At 39.7% G+C, this 20,163-nt stretch overlaps 2 protein-coding genes across 2 annotated transcripts in view; one reads left to right on the top strand and one right to left on the bottom strand.

Annotated features, from left to right (window-relative positions):
• Nucleotides 1-1,173: 1,173 nt before the first annotated feature.
• On the bottom strand, nt 1,174-19,686 carry gins1 (GINS complex subunit 1 (Psf1 homolog)). The gene is made up of 7 exons (XM_039739101.1): nt 19,534-19,686; nt 15,793-15,857; nt 13,405-13,503; nt 9,468-9,558; nt 6,691-6,807; nt 2,856-2,930; nt 1,174-1,358 (listed from the first exon to the last, which is right to left on the bottom strand). The coding sequence occupies exons 1-7, from the start codon at nt 19,606-19,608 to the stop codon at nt 1,290-1,292; spliced, it is 591 nt and encodes a 196-aa protein (XP_039595035.1). The 5' UTR covers nt 19,609-19,686; the 3' UTR covers nt 1,174-1,289.
• abhd12 (abhydrolase domain containing 12, lysophospholipase) overlaps nt 19,651-20,163 on the top strand; it is a gene marked incomplete at its 5' end in the record, with an annotated part of 54,806 nt that continues 54,293 nt past the window's right edge. The window contains one exon of the mRNA XM_039738990.1: nt 19,651-19,778. Within this exon, the coding sequence (XP_039594924.1) occupies nt 19,651-19,778 (128 nt within the window). The remainder of the gene's footprint in view (nt 19,779-20,163) is intronic.

Below are 20,163 nucleotides of genomic sequence, written 5' to 3'. Positions count from 1 at the left end.
CAATCAGATTTGAAAACATTGTCACATATGTAAAAGTGTGGGAAGTCAGACGTAAACAAGGGGCAATCTTCCCAGTGTGACTCTAGGACCATGAGGTAGTGATGCCAACTTCTGTGCCACCATGGTGCCAAACAGGAAAATGTGTTTGGTTGTCAGCTGGCCCAAAGCATACAGGAGCTGCTGGTAGACCTTTGGTCATTCATGAAGACACAGGCCCTCACGCCACCTGCTCTCCAAAATGTATGCGTCAATTACCAAATTTCCTGTTGTGCGAAACTCCTGAATGAAACATTAACTACGTATTCCCTTCTGGGCACCAATAGGAGACCAGCCTGGACGCCTGTGACAAATGTTCTATAGTGGAAATGCGGACTGCTCCTTGTGGACCACGTAAGTTATCAGTCTCCTCGATTAAACAAGTCTCCTAAAGGTGGACGGTGCTCTTGAGGTTGTTCATGTAAGAAAGAAAAATAGGGGTACTCACTAGTGACGGCCCTGACGAGTGCTGAAGTGTTTCATGCTGATTGGCACATGCAAGTAAAAATGTCACTGTACTCTGTACCCTGGGCAATGACGCTATAAACCTATAGAAAATAGGAAAGGTGATATTAGCAAATATAAATACACAAGACATAAATAAAAACATAAAATGTGCCATATGAGAAAAATATGAAATACACAAGTAAACCAGATAACAAAAATTCCTTATAGTAGATAAATATAAAAGCTGCTATAGTTAAACACAGGAAAGCTGATATTATATATTTATTATTAAGTCTCACCAGAATTCACTTTATAAGTTATTAGGTCAACTGGAATAGGTAGCTGCTCCCTTACTCACCATGCCATGGTGTCTTCACCTCCATACCCACAAACAAACCAATAAAATTCAACCGAATGTTCAGTTCATTTCAACGCCTGTTCTCAGTCCCATTGCATCACATTCTTTGTAACATTCTGCCCCCTCCTGGCACCAACTGGAACTGCACACAAGCCTCTGCTCACACCACCAGTGTACAAACAAGCTGCCCCAGGCAGTAGAGGAGAGGTTGTGTGTTGTTTGAGGAGCTGTGGAGGAGTTGACAAGCGTGAAAATAAGAGGAAGAAATGTTGAGAGAAAAATAAATAATACATTGCATAATGTGTCTTTGAGGGGAGGAAAAACAAGAAAGGATGAAACCAATGCAGTTTATTTAGAACAGACAAGTGAAAACATATTTACAAAATGCTGGATAAGAACACCAGTTAAGAAAACCAAAAAACTTTGAAGTGACCCCCCGCCACTCTGGTCAGGACAGAACATGTTCCAAGACTCCTTGACGGATCAGCTGTTCACACTTCCATCTGGGCAGAAAGTGCTGGAAAGAGAACAGAATAGTTTAGATTAAACTTAACTAAGAATGAAACAAAGACGTAATAAATGTCATTAATGGCCACCCCAGTGACTAACACACAATATCACACCTGCTCTGCCTCTGACCGTCGGCCCATCACTGCACTTGAGGAGTGAAACTCTGCGCGGTTCTAATAAACTGCGGCCTTGACGTGAGCTATCTCAGTTATCACGATATTAGGATACGGGGAAATCAAATGCTTAGATTTAAATGCTGTTATTCATTGGCTGCAGCTTTTTTCAGCGTTGCTGACAGATATTTTCTCAAACACACATCTTGATGAACACTTTGTGATATTTCAGCTCATTTTAAATGTAAAGATGGCAACTGATGATGCTAAATTGCAATTCTGCAAATGTGATGCTATAGAGCGCACACGAAAAAGAGTCTAAACCTCCTTGTGCAGGGCGTATGAATCAGAAGCCGGTCTTCATTGTAATCCGCTTATGAATATGAATCATAATCATGATTTAAAAAATATGCAAGCAGATGTAAAAAGAGAGCGGAAAATCAACCAGGATTGAAGCGGACAGTGTCCACAGTACATCGAGATTCTTATACATTTGTATGCCTACCATAAACTCTTTACACAAGTATAGCAAATACCTGCTGACCATGGAGCCAGAGGGCACTGGTGTGTTGCAAACTGGTCAGACAGACATGCAGTGAAGGATTCAAGATGGCACTGTACTCTGCACACAATAAAAATGAGATGAAATACATCATGAGATAACTGGCACTGGAACACACGGCTTACTGCAATGGTCAGTACAAGTGGCTATCGAGTGGCCCCATGATTCTGAGGTAAAAAATAATCGCTGAATAATCTTGTGCCACTTGCCAGAAGAGAGAAATGTGCCGCCTGTCCATAATAATGCAGTTTGCTCTTCCAGAACAGCTTGTGTTGAGTGTGCCAGTGATATTCTGGGCTCACTTCACCGCCCCCTATTGTGCTTTGCAGTCCTGAGATGAGTGGGTGCCGTGCCAGGGTGTTGTGTAATCAGTTAAGATGCGTCCCAGCCCTGGTTTTCTGCAAATTTTATCAGACTGTTTAGTGAATGAGCTCAAATTAAAAATAATCCTAATTTCAGACAGATCATTTCAAATGCAGTGTGACAGCATGTCGGCCTGCCAAGGCAACAGCAGGTCTGTAAGGGATACGAAGAAGACGGACCCCCAATACAGTCAGCACCGCAGGATTAATGTTCAAACAATACGCTTCAGTGTTATGAAATGAGAATGTATATCCAATTTTCAAGCGAATCCCAATCAGAGACTTTAATGAAAATGTCTGCACAGTGGCACGCTAATGCAAAGGGGGAATCACGGGGGGTAGAAAAGTACATCTGTACAAAATGACAAGAGTGGAAGGGAGGCCTACCTAAAACACCCCAGAATAATACAACACTAAAGAAAAGTTACTTTCCTAATTTAGGACACTGTCCCAGTTTGAGATCTTACCTGACTGTTTTTCTTAAGCAGTATTGTGGTGCCATCGTCAATTTCAAACTCTCCATAATCTTTCAAACAACGAACCTAAAAAAATGTAAAAACAAAGAACAATTAGATCCTGACATTGCTGCCGCACAGATCCAGGGGCCTGGGGGGCAATGGGGGTCCTGGGGTCAGCCTCACACCTACTCCTTGTCTGTGGAGAGCGCGTGTGTGTTTTCCTTGTGTCTGCGCATTCATTGTCTACTGTCTAGTACCTCTCTGTGTGTGTCAGTCTGAGAGCATTGTGGGATAGATAGGCCAGAACTCTGTCCTGGGTTGACCCCTGCCTTGTGCCCGACTCTGCCTTCACCACTCAACAGCCAACAATGCCTCAGTTGGATTAAACTGGCATGAGAATGTTAAATAATAAACTGAGAAGAAAAGTCTAGCAATTTAGGCCAGTCTCCTTCCAAAGTCTCTGAATGCCATCAAGCGACAGACAGTGGTCTTCAATTTGACCTTTACACAAAATTCAGAGGTGATGCATCAATGGGATGAAAGTCTACTTCTTGTTGACCAGCAATGGATCATTTCTATTCCACTTTCTACTTTGACATCCAATTAAATAAAATACTACCACACAACAACATCACAACTGGACAAAGGCTGTGCGTTTTTCATTTACGATTACCAAGGTACAGTAAGTTTATTCACTTTTTTTATGCTGATGCACTGGGTGTTTCAGCTAACGTGTTTTTAATATGTAATGTTAGCGTACTCTACTTTGACAGATGTGACTATTATAGAATAAACAAAGTAAATTAGTTGTAACCTTCTAAAATGACCATATTTCATCTATGCTTACCTAGCAACCATTTATTTTTGCATTGTTTTCCATGCATGTTTTTAATAATATAATAATATTTAATAATGACATTGCAGTCACGTTACGTTACGTTTGGCATAGTGCCACTGCACGCTTGTATTCCACTGAGAAGGGCCTGCTGTGCTGTTTGCTGTTAGTGCAGAACTCTGAGGTGAGCATTTGTCCTTTCTCTTGTTTCATGACTCTGCCATTATTTAGTGGAGAACAGTTTACTTGCCAACAATGCTGGAAAAAAAAATATGCAAGTGTGAAAAGGGCTAATTGTACAAAAATAGGAGCCTTTCTAGTACTCTGAAGATGAATTCTCACCAAACCTCATTTTACTCCATCATCTGGTCAAGGTAAGAGAGATGGTGGCTTACTGAAGAACTTCTCAAGCACAAAAAAACTGTAAAATGCTGGCCTTGGCAGGTTCACGTCTTGTTGAGCTTTCTTCTGTCAGTATTAAAGGAGTATGATGCTCCATTTCACTATTTATTGTCTGCCAAAATATGCCTCATTTATGAATGATTTTTCAGATATTTTGTCTCTAATAATTACTAGTTATAACTCAGCTACATCATTTAGATAAATCATTCTGATCCCAAAGCTCCAGAATTTACAATGAATTGAATACAAGGCTCTGCACTCTCCCCCTGTTAACTTGTTCACTCTGATTTTATTCTGTTGCCTATTATGGATATTCTAAATGTTTAGATTCATAAATACTAACGTATTCAATTAACTAAGCCTATGGGGGCACTTGTGCAGGAGTCGCTGGTGTGATTTACTGTTTTGTACTTTTAAGTGTCTTCAGTAATTTGTTCACTAGCATCTTTTTGTATTTTGGAGTGTGTGTCCTCCTACATTCCTAACTGTAATCTTATTAGCATAACTAACGCCGGCTTGCTAAGAACTCTGGGAGTGATGCATTAAAGAATTAGTGAGGCGGCCTGTTCTTTTTCTGCACCTAACATATGTACAGTTCAGCTGTACTGGCCTGGCGTATCTCTTAACAATTTAGAAAACTACTATATCCAATCCATCCATCCATCCATGCATTATCCAACCTGCTATATCCTAACTACAGGGTCACAGGGGTCTGCTGGAGCCAATCCCAGCCAGCACAGGGCGCAAGGCAGGAAACAAACCCCGGGCAGGGTGCCAGCCCACTGCAGGGCACACACACACCTGGCACACACTAGGGGCAATTTAGAATCGCCAATGCACCTAACCTGCATGTCTTTGCACTGTGGGAGGAAACCCACGCAGACACGGGGAGGACATGCAAACTCCACACAGGGAGGACCCGGGAAGCTTCTAACTGCGAGGCAGTGGCGCTACCCACTGCGCCACCATGCCACCTCTATATCTAATCCTCTTCCTTAATTTGCTTTTTTTTTTTTTGATGTTTGAAGAAATTCCTATAATCACTAGCATTCCCTCTTAGTGATGTTAGGTGGAAACTGTCTCATCAAAAACTGTGTTTTCATTTGATGTCTTATAGTCTGGTCACTAATCATTTCTTTTATACGTATTTCACGTTTTCCTGTGTTACTCGGTGCTAACGCTACACACCACAGCCACCTGTAATGATGCTGGGAAAACGAAGAAAGCTCCCCAAGAGTTTGCCGCCAACAGAGACCCGTGTATTGCGTACTGGTGAATGCCCAGAGAGGGCGGTGGTCTTTTGGCCTTGAAGCCCTGGAGGTTTTGTTTCTCTATCCCATCAGACATCTGTCTGATCAGTTAAGCTAGTAATTTTCTTTTCTCATCCCTACTCTTTTATATAACTTTTTTTAAAAACACATATTCATTAGTTTTTAAACTGTGTTTTGTAACTCTGTTTAGCGAGTGTTCTTGTAAAGCACTTTCAGCTCCATTCATGTATAAAATGGAACGCTGAGGACTGCAGGAGTAGCAGAGAAAGATACAAAACACCACAGAGAGGGCACAAGGAGTTTGTAAGTGTATGCCATTCATATAATCCGGTGATAATGTGATGAAACAGAAACACATCTTACATCAGCTGCCAAAAAGACATTACATACAAGTGTGAGGTATTTGCTTAAGGGAACCTCACCGAGTTACCTCGAAGCTCCAGAGATCAGGGTTCAAATCCTGGCCTAGGCCCCTGCCTCTCAGTATGCACAACATTTGCTCCAAGTACTTTAGTTTTCCAACCAGACACCCAAAGACGTTCTTACTTAGTAATTGGCAACTTGAATACTTGACTGGGTGCCATCCATTACAGGGCACACTCTGGCACACACAAGACCAATTTAACTTATTGTCTTGTACCTAAAGATGCCAAGATTGAGTCCAGCTCCGCACAACTCTGAACTGGATGAGCAAGTTAGAAACATGGACGGAAGGAGTTTCATCTGTGCCGATTCATTTAATGTAAGCCATGGAGGGTGCAATTGCTGCAACACAACAAGCTGTTTAAATAAAACTAAAAAAAGCTATTCTGGGTTGGCAATCTTAAAAAAGTGGGTTAACTAATAGAACCCAAAAAAAAGTACAAAAATGTTGCTTCTGGAATTCTGGAATATCATAATTACAATATTAGCAACAGCTGACCTCTAATTAAGAAATGGTGGTAGAACAGAAACCTGCAGTCACTGCGGCCCCCTGCGTCACACCTTCAAGTGCTGGATGCTGTGCACAGGAGGTGTGAACAAACAGTTACATCTACTGCTACACAACAGACACTCTGAGCAGATACACATAAAAACCATACAAAAAAACGAACAAATGGAGAGAGACTCCTGGTATTAATAACTGCAATTTCATAGTTTTAACAGCAACCATTTTTTCTATGAGCAGCAGCCAATCAAGGAAATCTTTCTTAGGTTAACACACATCCAGTCACCCTTCTCTATGACAGAAAATAAGGCGACGTGAGCCTGAATGTATAAAATAAGCTCAGTGCAGCCTTGTCTGCATTTATGAGGCCGTTTTGTTATTCCGCTTTCATTTGCGAGTTTTACAGACCTCTATGTACAGACTTTTCGGTGGCTTCATGTCTTGTGTGATATCCAGGCCTCCTTCTCCTCCCAGTGATCTCATGTAAGTGGCCAGAGATTTCTTATACTGGTTAAACCATTCCAGCTTTAGGCAGAGAAAGAGAAAAAGCAGAATTCAAGAAGTCAATTACAGAATGTGGCAAGAGGACAAAGAAAAACATTTCAATGGCAAACTGCAGAGGTTTGTGTTGCTACAATGAATGGAAAATCAAGAGTGCACTCTTTTACTTTACAATCCAATGTTTTGGTGTGCGGCCCACCTAAAGGTTTGATTATAAATGAAATGAGAAAAGGCAACATACACAGAAAGATGTGCAACTACATGATGTATCATTTTAACATGTCTAAGTATAAGTGCCCACCACCACACAAGGGTGGGGATAAACCGAAGGACGACTGGCACTGGAAGTTTCACTTAAGGGTGTGCTTGACAGCGGACACCACATGAACTTAAAACTACAGAACAACTAAAAAAATGAACAGTGAAAATGACAAATATAGAAAAGTAAAATTCATTCATTGACAATATAGCTTATGTACCACCTTCAAAAAGTGAAGACGGCAAATAATTGTGTAACTTTTGAAAGCAGCGTACAGCCATACAGAGCAAAAGGAACTGCACACGTTTATATCTGTCGATTATATAAAGCAATCCTTCGACGCGATGAGACTTTTTGAACAGAGATGTTTTCAAGTCCTGCGAGACGAGACTTTTGCCTTGACATTATTTCAAGTCACACCCTCCTCTCAAACATTTGCAAACAAGACCTCACCTCTCATTGGTGCAAATGCTTTTGTCACACACACTTCCTGTCCTCTCAGCTCTTATACACTTTAACGTTTTCCTCACTTTAAGTTCCCAATTAAAGAAGACGTATTATGTCCAAATCTTATTGAAGAATTTCATCACAAATTGTTATCAACATAAAAAATAAGTACGCGCGCAATCCTAGCACTGAGAAACAAGGAAGTCAAATCAATTAACACCAAAAAGTTGACCAGTTACACGCCAATTTGGTTAAATGCGTATCACTAGACTCTGCTGAAAGAGTTGGTGGTGATGGTGTGGAGGATGAAAACAACAACTTACAATATCACAAAGAATATCTGGTCTTCCACTGGCCGAATTATGTATCCAAGAAAGGTAATGTAGTACATCTTCAGGGGATAACGTTAGACACCAAAGGAGATCTTGATATGCCATTTGTATTAAAATGTTAACAGTTTCCTGTTAGAACAGTTTTTGCAAAGACAATTAACAAATCTCAGTGCCAAACATTTGAAAAAGTAGTTTTATTTAATAGAGAGAAAGAAATGAAATTCGATCATGGGCAGCTATACGTGGCGTTGATGCAAATATAACAATTCCCATGAAAATAAAAATCTGTTTAAATTGTACTTCCGCATCCCCATACGTGAGCAGCAGAACAGCAAAGAGGCCAGCGTGCAGCGCAGTGAAGCGAGCAGGGGGTGACGTCCCCTAGTTTATTAGAAGAGCAATATAAGAGAAACATGCTGGCCGTTAGTTTCCAGGTAGATTTGCTTCACTTTGAAATGTCCACCAAAAAAAAAGAAAAAAAGACTCACAAGGTTGGGAGCTTGCGCCGATAGCACCTTGCCTCACCCACCACACAACAAACCCCCTGGATTGGGACTCGAGGGCAATGGGTGACACCTCAGACCCACACTGGAAAGAAGCCAAATCAATTTTATAAAAGGAAACTGAGCGATCAATTATTTATGTGGCATTTGAAAGCATCTTCTACTCTAAACTGAAAAGCATGTAAAGAATTTTACAAAAAAAAACTAAAGTTGACGGCATAAAGAAAAAAAAGTTGAACAACGGTGTGCAATGCAGCAGGTACTGTATCTTGTAACGATTCACTTCTAGATATTCAGGTGCAATACTGCAGTGTGAATAGAGACAGTAAAGCTATGTTTTGCAAGACAGACAAACATCATTCATGATTATTACAGTATTTTAAGCTAAAAGAAGTGGATAAAAACAATTTAAGTTTTAGAAGTTAAATTACAGGAGGTGTGGTGCTGCAGTGGTTAGCATTGCTACTTCACAAATCCACCGTTCGGGGTTTAAATCCAAAGTCTGGTCACTGTATGTGAGGAGTTTGCATGTTCTCCCCATGTCTGTGTGGGCTTCCTTTGGATTATTCAGATTTTCCACTCACATTCCCAAAGACTTGCTGATTGGTTTAACTGGCACTTCATAAGTGGCCCCCCTCTGAGTGTAAGCATGACAAGTCCTGGCGATGGGCTGTTGGCCTGTTGTAGAATGTTTCCAGTATTATGCTCAGTACCATCTGTATTTTCAATGTAACTTATACAAGTCATTTTTACATTTTGTTAAACATAATTAAATCAGATCAATCATTCAAATGATTACATTTTCTGGAATTTTCCCTCAACAATTTTTTTTCACAAGAAATAAATGTAGAGTGTGTTGGTTGTGAATGCCGATGATTAACACAATGATCATTATATGAAATAAAAAAAAAAAAAGTTCACGTACTGCATATATACAGACATAGGAAAAACGTGTTTCATAAGGTAAAATGTATAGCATCACTGATACTTCTTTTTAAGATATTAATCTCTGCAGTAACAGAATGGAATCATAAAAAAGACAGGAAACAGGGTGTATGTACAGTAAAGTACTGAAAGGTTTTACATGTACAGTAGATATTGGATCAGCGGGCATATTATTATTATTAGACACAAAACACATACCTCTTCTGCACACATATGAAACCTTATTGCAGTTGGAAGAACACTGCCATACTCCCACCTCAATGCCCGGATGCGAAGTAAACGGTCATAGCTGACAAGACAAGACAAAAAGTACAAAATGAGCAATGATGCTGACCTCTCTGTGACACAGTCATTGTCTGTCCTAAATATATATATTTTTATTTCAAGGAAAGTAATAAATTGTCTATGTAATACTAGCAGATTTCAGTCTTTGTGGCAGTTATACCATCTTGGGCATATTCCACCTCCCCGTTTCTCATGTGTTATCTATTAGAATGTATTTTGTAATGCGTGTAGTCATAAAATGAATTGCAGGTTTCATTCCAAATACTGTATAGTGCAAATAGTGCACAGCAAATATTAGAATTGCTGTTGTCAGCACACAAACAGACACTACAAAGTAATAAAGGAAAATGTAAATGGAACAAATATGGGAAATAAATAGAAACAATGATAGAAGAAGTACTAATCTAAGTCCTTGAATAATTCTAGTGATCTCCCCTCATTAATGTAGCAAAATAAGAGCAGTAATAAATATCAAAGTCTGTTAACCACTACAAAGAGCGCATGCCTCTCCAGACCAGAGTGTGAGACCCCAACTGTCAGACTACCAGCGTAGTTGCCTCTGTGTGACAGTCGGTGGGATCAGTACAGTACTTCCTTAATCAGCCCTTTTTATTTCCTTTCATTTCTTTCTATTTAAAAAATTTCTTTATGAGGTTATGGTGTTTGTTGTATATGCCATCTGTTTGATTGAAAGGTGCCATGCATTCTATTAGCACAGGTGAACAATGCCTTGGAAAGTACATGTTGGGAATGACGCCGTCAGGTGAGCACATGCCAAGTGTCTTCATTGGTATGGCACACTGCAGTTTCACTCTGTTCAATTCACTTCAATCAGATGACACTTTTGCACTTGGATTTATGTGCTAGATCAATGGTCCAAAATTCATCATGGACTGGGCCAGTTAGTGTGTGTGTGTGTATACATATATATATATATATATATATATATATATATATATATATATACACACACACACAGTGCATCCGGAAAGTATTCACAGTGCATCACTTTCTCTACATTTCGTTATGTCACAGCCTTATTCCAAAATGGATTAAATTCATTTTTTCCTCAGAATTCTACACACAACACCCCATAATAACAACGTGAAAAAAGTTTACTTGAGGTTTTTGCAAATTTATTAAAAATAAAAAAATTGAGAAAGCACATGTACATAAGTATTCACAGCCTTTGCCATGAAGCTCAAATTGAGCTCAGGTGCATCCTGTTTCCCCTGATCATCCTTGAGATGTTTAATTGGAGTCCACCTGTGGTCAATTCAGTTAACTGGACATGATTTGGAAAGGCACACACCTGTCTATAGAAGGTCCCACAGTTGACAGTTCATGTCAGAGCACAAACCAAGCATGAAGTCAAAGGAATTGTCTGTAGACCTCCGAGACAGGATTGTCTTGAGGCACAAATCTGGGGAAGGTTACAGAAAAATTTCTGCTGCTTTGAAGGTCCCAATGAGCACAGTGGCCTCCATCATCCGTAAGTGGAAACCACCAGGACTCTTCCCTGAGCTGGCCAGCCATCTAAACTAAGCGATCGGGGAGAAGAGCCTTAGTCAGGGAGGTGACCAAGAACCTGATGGTCACTCTGTCAGAGCTCCAGAGGTCCTTTGTGGAGAGAGGAGAACCTTCCAGAAGGACAACCATCTCTGCAGCAATCCACCAATCAGGCCTGTATGGTAGAGTGGCCAGATGGAAGCCACTCCTTAGTAAAAGGCACATGGCAGCCCACCTGGAGTTTGCCAAAAGGCACCTGAAGGACTCTCAGACCATGAGAAACAAAATTCTCTGGTCTGATGAGACAAAGATTGAACTCTTTGGTGTGAATGCCAGGCGTCACGTTTGGAGGAAACCAGGCACCGCTCATCACCAGGCCAATACCATCCCTACAGTGAAGCATGGTGGTGGCAGCATCAGGAACTGGGAGACTAGTCAGGATAAAGGGAAAGATGACTGCAGCAATGTACAGAGACATCCTGGATGAAAACCTGCTCCAGAGCACTCTTGACCTCAGACTGGGGTGACGGTTCATCTTTCAGCAGGACAACGACCCTAAGCACACAGCCAAGATATCAAAGGAGTGGCTTCAGGACAACTCTGTGAATGTCCTTGAGTGGCCCAGACTTGAATCCGATTGAACATCTCTGGAGAGATCTTAAAATGGCTGTGCACCGACGCTTCCCATCCAACCTGATGGAGCTTGAGAGGTGCTGCAAAGAGGAATGGGCGAAACTGGCCAAGGATAGGTGTGCCAAGCTTGTGGCATCATATTCAAAAGACTTGAGGCTGGAATTGCTGCCAAAGGTGCATCAACAAGGTATTGAGCAAAGGCTGTGAATACTTATGTACATGGGATTTCTCAGTTTTTTTATTTTTAATAAATTTGCAAAACCTCAAGTAAACTTTTTCACGTTGTCATTATGGGGTGTTGTGTGTAGAATTCTGAGGAAAAAAATGAATTTAATCCATTTTGGAATAAGGCTGTGACATAACAAAATGTGGAAAAAGTGATGAGCTGTGAATACTTTCCGGATGCACTGTATGTGTGTGTATATATATATATATATATAAAATAATCCATCCATTATCCAGCCCGCTATATCATAACTACAGGGTCATGGGGGTCTGCTGGAGCCAATCCCAGTCAACACAGGGCACATGGCAGGAAATAAATCCCGGGCAAAGTGCCAGCCCACTGCAGGGCACACACACACCAAGCACACACTAGGGACAATGTAGAATCGCCAGTGCACCTAACCTAACCATGAGTTTGGACTGTGGGAGGAAACCCATGCAGACACGGGGAAAACATGCAAACTCCACGCAGGGAGGACCTGGGAAGTGAACCAAGGTCTGCTTACCACGAGGCAGCAGTGCTACTCACTGCGTCACCATGCCGCCCCATTTATAATAATTATTTACAATAATTATACATATAATAACAAATAAGTATATTTAAATATCAGATGACTGAAAATGAATAGTACTTTCTAGAACAATACTACAGGCTATGCAAATTAAAATGACAAGATAAAATACCTTGACGTGTACATTTGAAATATAGTAAAATAGTAGATTTAAAAAGGCAAGGTTTCAAACACTGAATAAAAAGTGCGCTTAGATTAGATGACAGTTTAAAGGTGGTCATTGTAGGGTGATACTGCAGCCCGCTTAAGTATTCATAAAATGACAAGCACAAAGGTTTTAAAATCTACAACAAAGAAAAATCATGAAGGCCCTTTCTTGTGTGGACTCACACAGATGAGATACTCCAATGGCTTTAATAATAACCAGCACTTTATATGAACCATTTAGCTTTAAGATTGGCATTTATAAAGAAAAAAAACAACAAAAACATCCTGCTACTTAATGTTAGCAAGTTATTAGATTCTTTTCTATAGATGAATACACTAAATATGAATATCTATTCTTGACAGTATTATCTAGTGGCTATATAATTAATCTACGTAGTATGGACAGCATATTAACTTTCCTTTCAATTATTTAGTAGGCATTTATCTGTTTGGAGCAGCTGAAAATAGTAACTAAATTTACAAAATGTAGCACTCAAGCTTACAAAAATAATTTTTCCATTCACAAATTTGCCAATCCAAAGGTCATGAAAAAGACAATTTCCCTTTGGGGATTAACACAGTGTAATAATAATTTTATACATTGCTAAATAATGCTGCAGGGTTGGACTCTTGAAGGTTTACTTTTGTAATGCTGGTATTTTGGTTTTGTTATACAAGTTTACTGCTATCCATACAATATTTTAAATAAGCCCTTCTTTACCTGTTTAAAATGTATACTCAGATTACAAAAAAACAATACGCACAGGTATGCTGCAATACACCTCTGATTCCTCAAGAGACAGCAATGCCGGAATTTAATTGTTGGGATCAAATCGCTTCTTCCTTCAGATTTTGCAACATTCCTATGGAATAAAGTTTCACAAGCACATAGTAAGTAAGCATTGCTTTATTTGCCTAATGTCCAATACCTTTGGTCAACAACTTGTCCATATATTTTTTTTAATTAGTATAATTAAATATGAATGTTCTGAATAAAAGGGGCATGAAATGCAAGTGAATGATGTGTAACAACATTGTAAAAGCCTAAAATGGTAAAAAATTCTCTATTATGATAAAAAAAATGCCTGGGACGAGACGTGACTTTTTAGCCTGGGACGAGATGTGACTTTTTCAGAGAGATACTTTCAGGTCCTGCGAGATGAGACTTTGTGCCAAGAGATGTAACCAGGCCCAGGGCTGGAAATAAAAGCCAAAGTAGAACATCATAAAGAATTCAAAAACGTTGGTGCGATACACATACATAGATCGTCTAATTTGTGTTGCCATCAGGGAAAAGTAGAGTTTCTACACAATGAAGAGGCGTATGCGCGAGAATTAAAAGATTTGTTGGTTGATGAAAATGAAATCCGTATACGTGAGTGGCAGAGACCCAAAGTGGCTGGTGTGTAACGCAGGCCGGGAGGGTAACTGAGCAAAGTGAGCAGGGGGCTAAGCCCCCTTGTTACAAATTAAAAAAAAAAAAAAACTACATACAGTGTAAATTGGAAATTGACCCTGGATCTTTTGGTTTACATATATTAGTAATTATTTAAACTAAGTTTAATGATTTTGTAATTTTTGGTTGTAACACAACAAATTGTGCTAGCACTCTGAGTGGCTGGTCATTTTGAATGCTTTTCAACACCTGCTTTCTTTTCAGTATTACAGCACAAAGCAGGTTTTTTAGTAACCATTGTGCAGACTGTAGATATTAAAGATTATTTCCAGGAAACCAACATTTTGTGTAGACTGAGAAAGAATCTGCTGCACAAAAAGCTGGCTGTTAAGAACACCAATGTCATACACATGTGCTAAACTGGTATTAAGATTGTATTCTTTTCCATTTATTTAAACCATTGCGTATCAGTGCACCCCATTTCTTAATGACATCTGTGCCCCTTTATAATAGCTCTGCCACCTCCTTGAAAACTATCACTATGGGGCCATGCAAACCTGTATTGATACTTGTGTGCACATTAAAATGTTTTTCTGTACAATTCTCATGACAGTGGAATAGGTTATTCAAGAAAAATGTTGAAATGCTTTGCCTTTGAAAACTAGAATAACCCCACTGTAGTCAGTATAATGGGGTAGTTAGTGCACACAGGTGGATCGTCTAAAAAAGCTTGTTAAAAACTCATCTGAATTTTGGGAATAAGTTGCTTAAAGGAATACGTTAAATATATTTTCGAGAAAAAAAAATGCATGCATTTTGCATGTTGCGAGTATAAGACTGGATGATCTGATGTATGGATTATGCGGCACAACGTAACTTGAGGTCGTATGCTCATAACGTATAAAACACATATAACTTTTGGTAAAAAAAAAAAAACAAAACAAATGAAAGCCGTCCATCAATAGGAAGCTCCTTCACATGCGATCAAGCTTTTGAATTTAAGATGGACTCACCTCTCGCTCAGATTCACTGGTCAAGAGTCCCATCTTCAATTATTTATTTATTTAACAATATTTTAGAATAAAACACATCCGTTTTGCAAATTGTGAGCATACAATTGACTGACTTGATATGCGGACGATGAGACACAAGTAACAAGAGATTTTTTTCTTGGATATTTTTGATTTTGTTTACATGTACCACTTAGAATGGAGTACAAGGTTTCCCTCCTTACCCATCAGTGCGTTTATGGATCTGCTCTCCCTCATACTTCCTCATGCACCCTCTGCTCTGTGCATACCGACACTCTTCAAGTTCCCAGAACTAAACTTAGCGGTATGGGTGACGGGGCCTTTTCTTCGGTGGTGCCGAGGCTGTGGAATTCCCTCCCCGACTACTTGAGAGCCCCACAGTCGATCGGTGCCTTCAAACGAAACCTAAAAACTTATCTTTTTAGAAAGGCTTTTTGTTAAATTATTTCTATAGATTTTTTTGTTTGTTAATTTTATTCTTATTTTGTAGCACTTTGAGATTATTAAATATAAAGTGCGATATAAATAAAATCTATTATTATTACTTCTCCAGCACAAGTCACCATAGGCCCCTGTTCGATCAGAAACACGGTTAACTCCATTCTCCACAAAAACAGGACATTAAAATATATTTTTGGCCATTACTATAAACTACATGTGGTAAAAAACATATAAAAAAATATTTTAGAGGAGTAGTACTTTGAAAACTGCAATTTTAAACTTACACATCCATCTGGTTTTGTTCGTACAAGGCCTTCATTTCTTCAAGAACTTGTCTTATCCCATCCTCCTGTAAAAAATTAAGTTGTCTTTAACTGGCCATTTAGAACAACTTCAGCTTCGTTAAAACAAAAATCTGCGTGCTCTTTTATTTTACTTACCACTTTCAGGGGAAGAAGCATTAAGACAATTTATAAGTAAATGAGACACAAACACAAGACCGAAAATACATTACATTTAGAAACAGATCATTACAAAGTAAGATAAATCAAATATATAATGTAGGTACAAAATAACAAAAGGTACACACGTATGTGCCTAAGTTGGCTGGCATGGTGCTGCCGCTTTATCACAAAGAGACCGGGTTATAATTGAACAATCAGGGTAATTGTACTGTAACTATTGAACACCCGGGAACAAAGGAAGACCACATTACTTTACTTTGATGTGTTTTCTAAACAACTTAAAACACAAATGAATTAGTTAAATAAAATAATAAAAAACAAGTGAACCATTGTTTACTTGCACATTCCTGCATTACCTTTTAAAGAATTATCAAAGGAAAGGTTTAGATGTACTTATTTAACGGACGCCTGTATCCATGGCGGTTTGAATCATCTGAGAGATGCACTTTCTTTTTGCTGTTTCATTTGGAGCACCGGCAGGTGACGTGACTTGCTGAGGGTCACACAGTCATCAGCAGGATTAGAATCCACAGCCTCAGGGTTTGACGGCCAAAGTCTTAACCACTACGCTACACTGCACTTCTAAAGTAATAAGTACACGATACTTACAGTTAAATCTTCTTTTATAATACTAAGAAGTCTTCACTAGACAGTAAACATGTCAACATCTGGGCTAGTCCAAGGCTAATAGATATGGCTGTCACATTGCAGTTTAATTTAATTTAAAGCATAGAAGAGCGTAAACATTCACAAATCTTATGGATGCTATTTAATGTTGGGATTTTTATTACATTTGTATGACGTAAAACAAACGTTCTGGTATTGTTTGGTATGGCTCAGCCCGGCTTTTGGCTGCAGCGTTTTTACTTGCATTTAGCTTTTTTTCAAAGCAGCTGCTTTATACCGAGAGCAATACGTCTGTATAATGCCTCACTGTGACTGCCACGTCAGACGTTTTGGTTTTTTTGTTCAGACCAAAGTGTGTGTGTGTGTTTATTTAAAAAGCTTCTGTAACAAGTCTATCTACAGTATCTCTCTGTACTTTTTCATTGTTCTACAGTACAGGCCAAAAGTTTGGACCCACCTCCTCATTCAATGTGTTTTCTTGATTTTCATGACCATTTCCAGCACTCCATCACTTCTCCTTCTTGGTCAAGTAGCCCTTACACAGCCTGGAGGTGTGTTTGGGGTCATTGTCCTGTTGAAAAATAAATGATCGTCCAACTAACCTGACTTCTGCACAACCGCATTGATAAAGCAAGAAATCCCACTAAATAACCCTGATGAGGCACACCTGTGAAGTGAAAACCATTTCAGGTGACTACCTGTTGAAGCTCATTGAGAGAATGCCAAGAGTGTGCAAAGCAGTAATCAGAGTTTTGAAGAAACTAGAATATAAAACATGTTTTCAGTTATTTCACCTTTTTTTGTTAAGTACATAACTCCACATGTGTTCATTCAGAGTTTTGATGCCTTCAGTCATGAAAATAAAGAAAACACATTGAATTACGAGGTGTATCCAAACTTTTGGCCTGCACTGTATGTGTTGTCCATGATGCTGATATAAATTAGTTGTGCAACACAACATTGCATCTTTAAGTCTGCCATATCAATATCTTTGTGTTCTAATCCAACGTTCTGGCAAATAGCATAAGTATTTTTTTTCCCCCTATACCAAGTGACCAATCCCCCCAACTCCCATTGTACAGAATACAGAATTGGCAGAATAAATGTCAGGTTATCTTATTCTGTCATCTCTCTAAGTAAAATAAATGGCAGTGGGACGATAAAGCAGACCTCTGATTGGACGTTCTGAATGGTGCGTAGTTCGTGTCCAGTAGACTAGCAGGGTAAACTCCTTAGAAATGTGCGCAGTGGTTTGACACACAATGTGTATATATTACTGGCAATAAATCACAGCCTTTTGTGATTTAGTAATCTCACGGGTCCAAATAACGATTTGGATTTTAATTGGATTACTTGTGCAGCATTAATTGGCATCGGGCCACCCAAATCGTCACAGGTTGGAGAAAAGACAGATGCCTTTGTTAAACTGGAGCGGAGTTTTTTGTCGAGCCCAGTGCAGGTAGGAGGGTGAAAGTGACTGGCAGCTCTCATCAAAAGGAATAGTTAAAGTACCCAATCCAAGGAGTAAAAAAGTGCAATCAAGGAGCCAAGTAGTGATTTCATTTTTATTTTAAACCAGGAACAAAATTCTTTTTCTTATTCTAAATGAATATGTATTTTTTATCAATGCTTGGAATATTTGAAAACAGATCAAATTTATCACAGCAGTTCTATTCATAGGCGTTTTTTAAAAGCAGTTTGTGATCAGTTGTTGAGTGAAGGGTGGCATATGGACCAAACAGTGTTTCTCTCATCAGGCAGTACTGATTGCTTTGGATGAAAGTGAAATAATAATAATAATAAAAAAAAAAGAGTACTGAAAGACAAGTCACACTTGAATGCAATCCAGCACACTAAAATCAATCTGCATTTCTGTTCTGTTTCATAAGGATGGTCTATTACTGGAGAATTTCAAAGGACATTACGTTTTAAATGTGACATTTGTGATGTGACACTTTTTCTGCTCTATTTATTCAAATGAAGAGTAAGTAATTTCAGGAATTAGGTGCAAAATCATTTCAAGAGAGGAAAGAAAAGCTTTGGATCCATCCATTTTCCTAATCCACTTATCCAAAGCGGGGTTCCTACTGAGCGAATGGCAGGAACAATTCCTTGACAGGGTGCCAGGCAATCACACGCAAACACTCACTAGTGCCAGGTTAACATTGCCAGTCCTCCTAACCTGCATGTCTTTGGACACAGGGCACGGGGACAGCATGCAAACTCCATGCAGGGTGCAGCTATTTAAAAAAAAAAACAACTTTTATGCTAATAAATACATACTGGCAAATATATGCTTAATGTGAAATTTTACGCCATGGTTTGATTCTAGCATTGCAGTTGCAACACAAAATGTTAACTTTAATATCTGCATGTCGCAATTTAAATTACAATTGCAATGTGTCAAAATCATCACAATATATTTTGATCAAACCGTGCAACCCTTGTGCCAATAAAACATCACTGTAAGCCCCATTCATTAGATATTGGGAATGTGCCAACTTTGCCAGTCAATTCCACGCTGGGAACTGAACTACCCCGGCGACCCCTGCTCTACACAGATTTAAGGAGTTCTCGAATTCGAGTTCAGGTCGCGGGTGCTGCGAGGCTGAAGCGCCAGGCAACCCACCTCCGTTCCCACAGACCACACTTCAGTTCATCCGTCAGCGAGAGCGATTTAAGTGTAAACTTAACGGCATGCGTGTAACGACTTCAAAGCTGGCCACCAACGATAGTTTGAAACGGCGACCCCCTCGAAATTAGCCGTCCCGCGACTGTCCAAATGGGAAGTGCCAGCGTCACGCAGTTGCAGATCATGAAACAAGTTATTATCTCAGAGTCACCATTCATCTGGACGCCGTCCTGTCTGTGGAGATGAGACCGAGAAGGTAAGCGTGACGCGAAGCGTCTCGCACTAGTAGCGGAGAAACTCACGTTAAATGCGGGGAGCTGTCCATCGGCGGCACGCTTGAGCTCCCTAATCAGTTCGATGGCTTTTTCACAAAACATCCTGACATCAGGGCCGACAGCAGACAGTGCCGGGTTCCGTAGCGATCCGCTAAGGATTCGCGCTCACAATATCAACCAATTGAAAAGACGAATTTGGTTCGAGGGGCGGAGATAAGGGTACCTGGTGGGGACAAACTTCTTGGGTTCCTACAATGGTTTACGCTTAAAGGGTAAGTCGTGCTCTGGGCCTGCGTGCTCCGCGTTGCAGTGGTTATTGAGTAAAGTACACTGGGGACAGGATGGCGGATTTTATCTAAAACTGAGCGGCGTGTATGAAACTAATGCTAGTAAAACTGATTTGTAAACGTGATCTACAGAAACGTATACATGAAGCTAAGCAATGCTTCTCCGTGTTTAATACTATTCATTCATTTTCAAAACCCGCTTTATGGTAAGAAGATCATGGATTTATTAATATTATTATTATTATTATTATTATTACGTTACTTATGAAAGTTTATTATCCCGGTAGCAGTGGGTGACTGGGCGGGGCACTGGATAAGCAGGTTAGAAAACTAATGGCCAGCAAGTTTAAGAAATGGGCAAGTCACGTAG

Source organism: Polypterus senegalus, chromosome 16 (genome assembly GCF_016835505.1).
Source record: "Polypterus senegalus isolate Bchr_013 chromosome 16, ASM1683550v1, whole genome shotgun sequence".
Classification (NCBI taxonomy): Eukaryota; Metazoa; Chordata; class Cladistia; order Polypteriformes; family Polypteridae; genus Polypterus; species Polypterus senegalus.
Note: the sequence above shows the minus strand (reverse complement) of the source record. Positions and strands in the feature narration are given on the sequence as shown.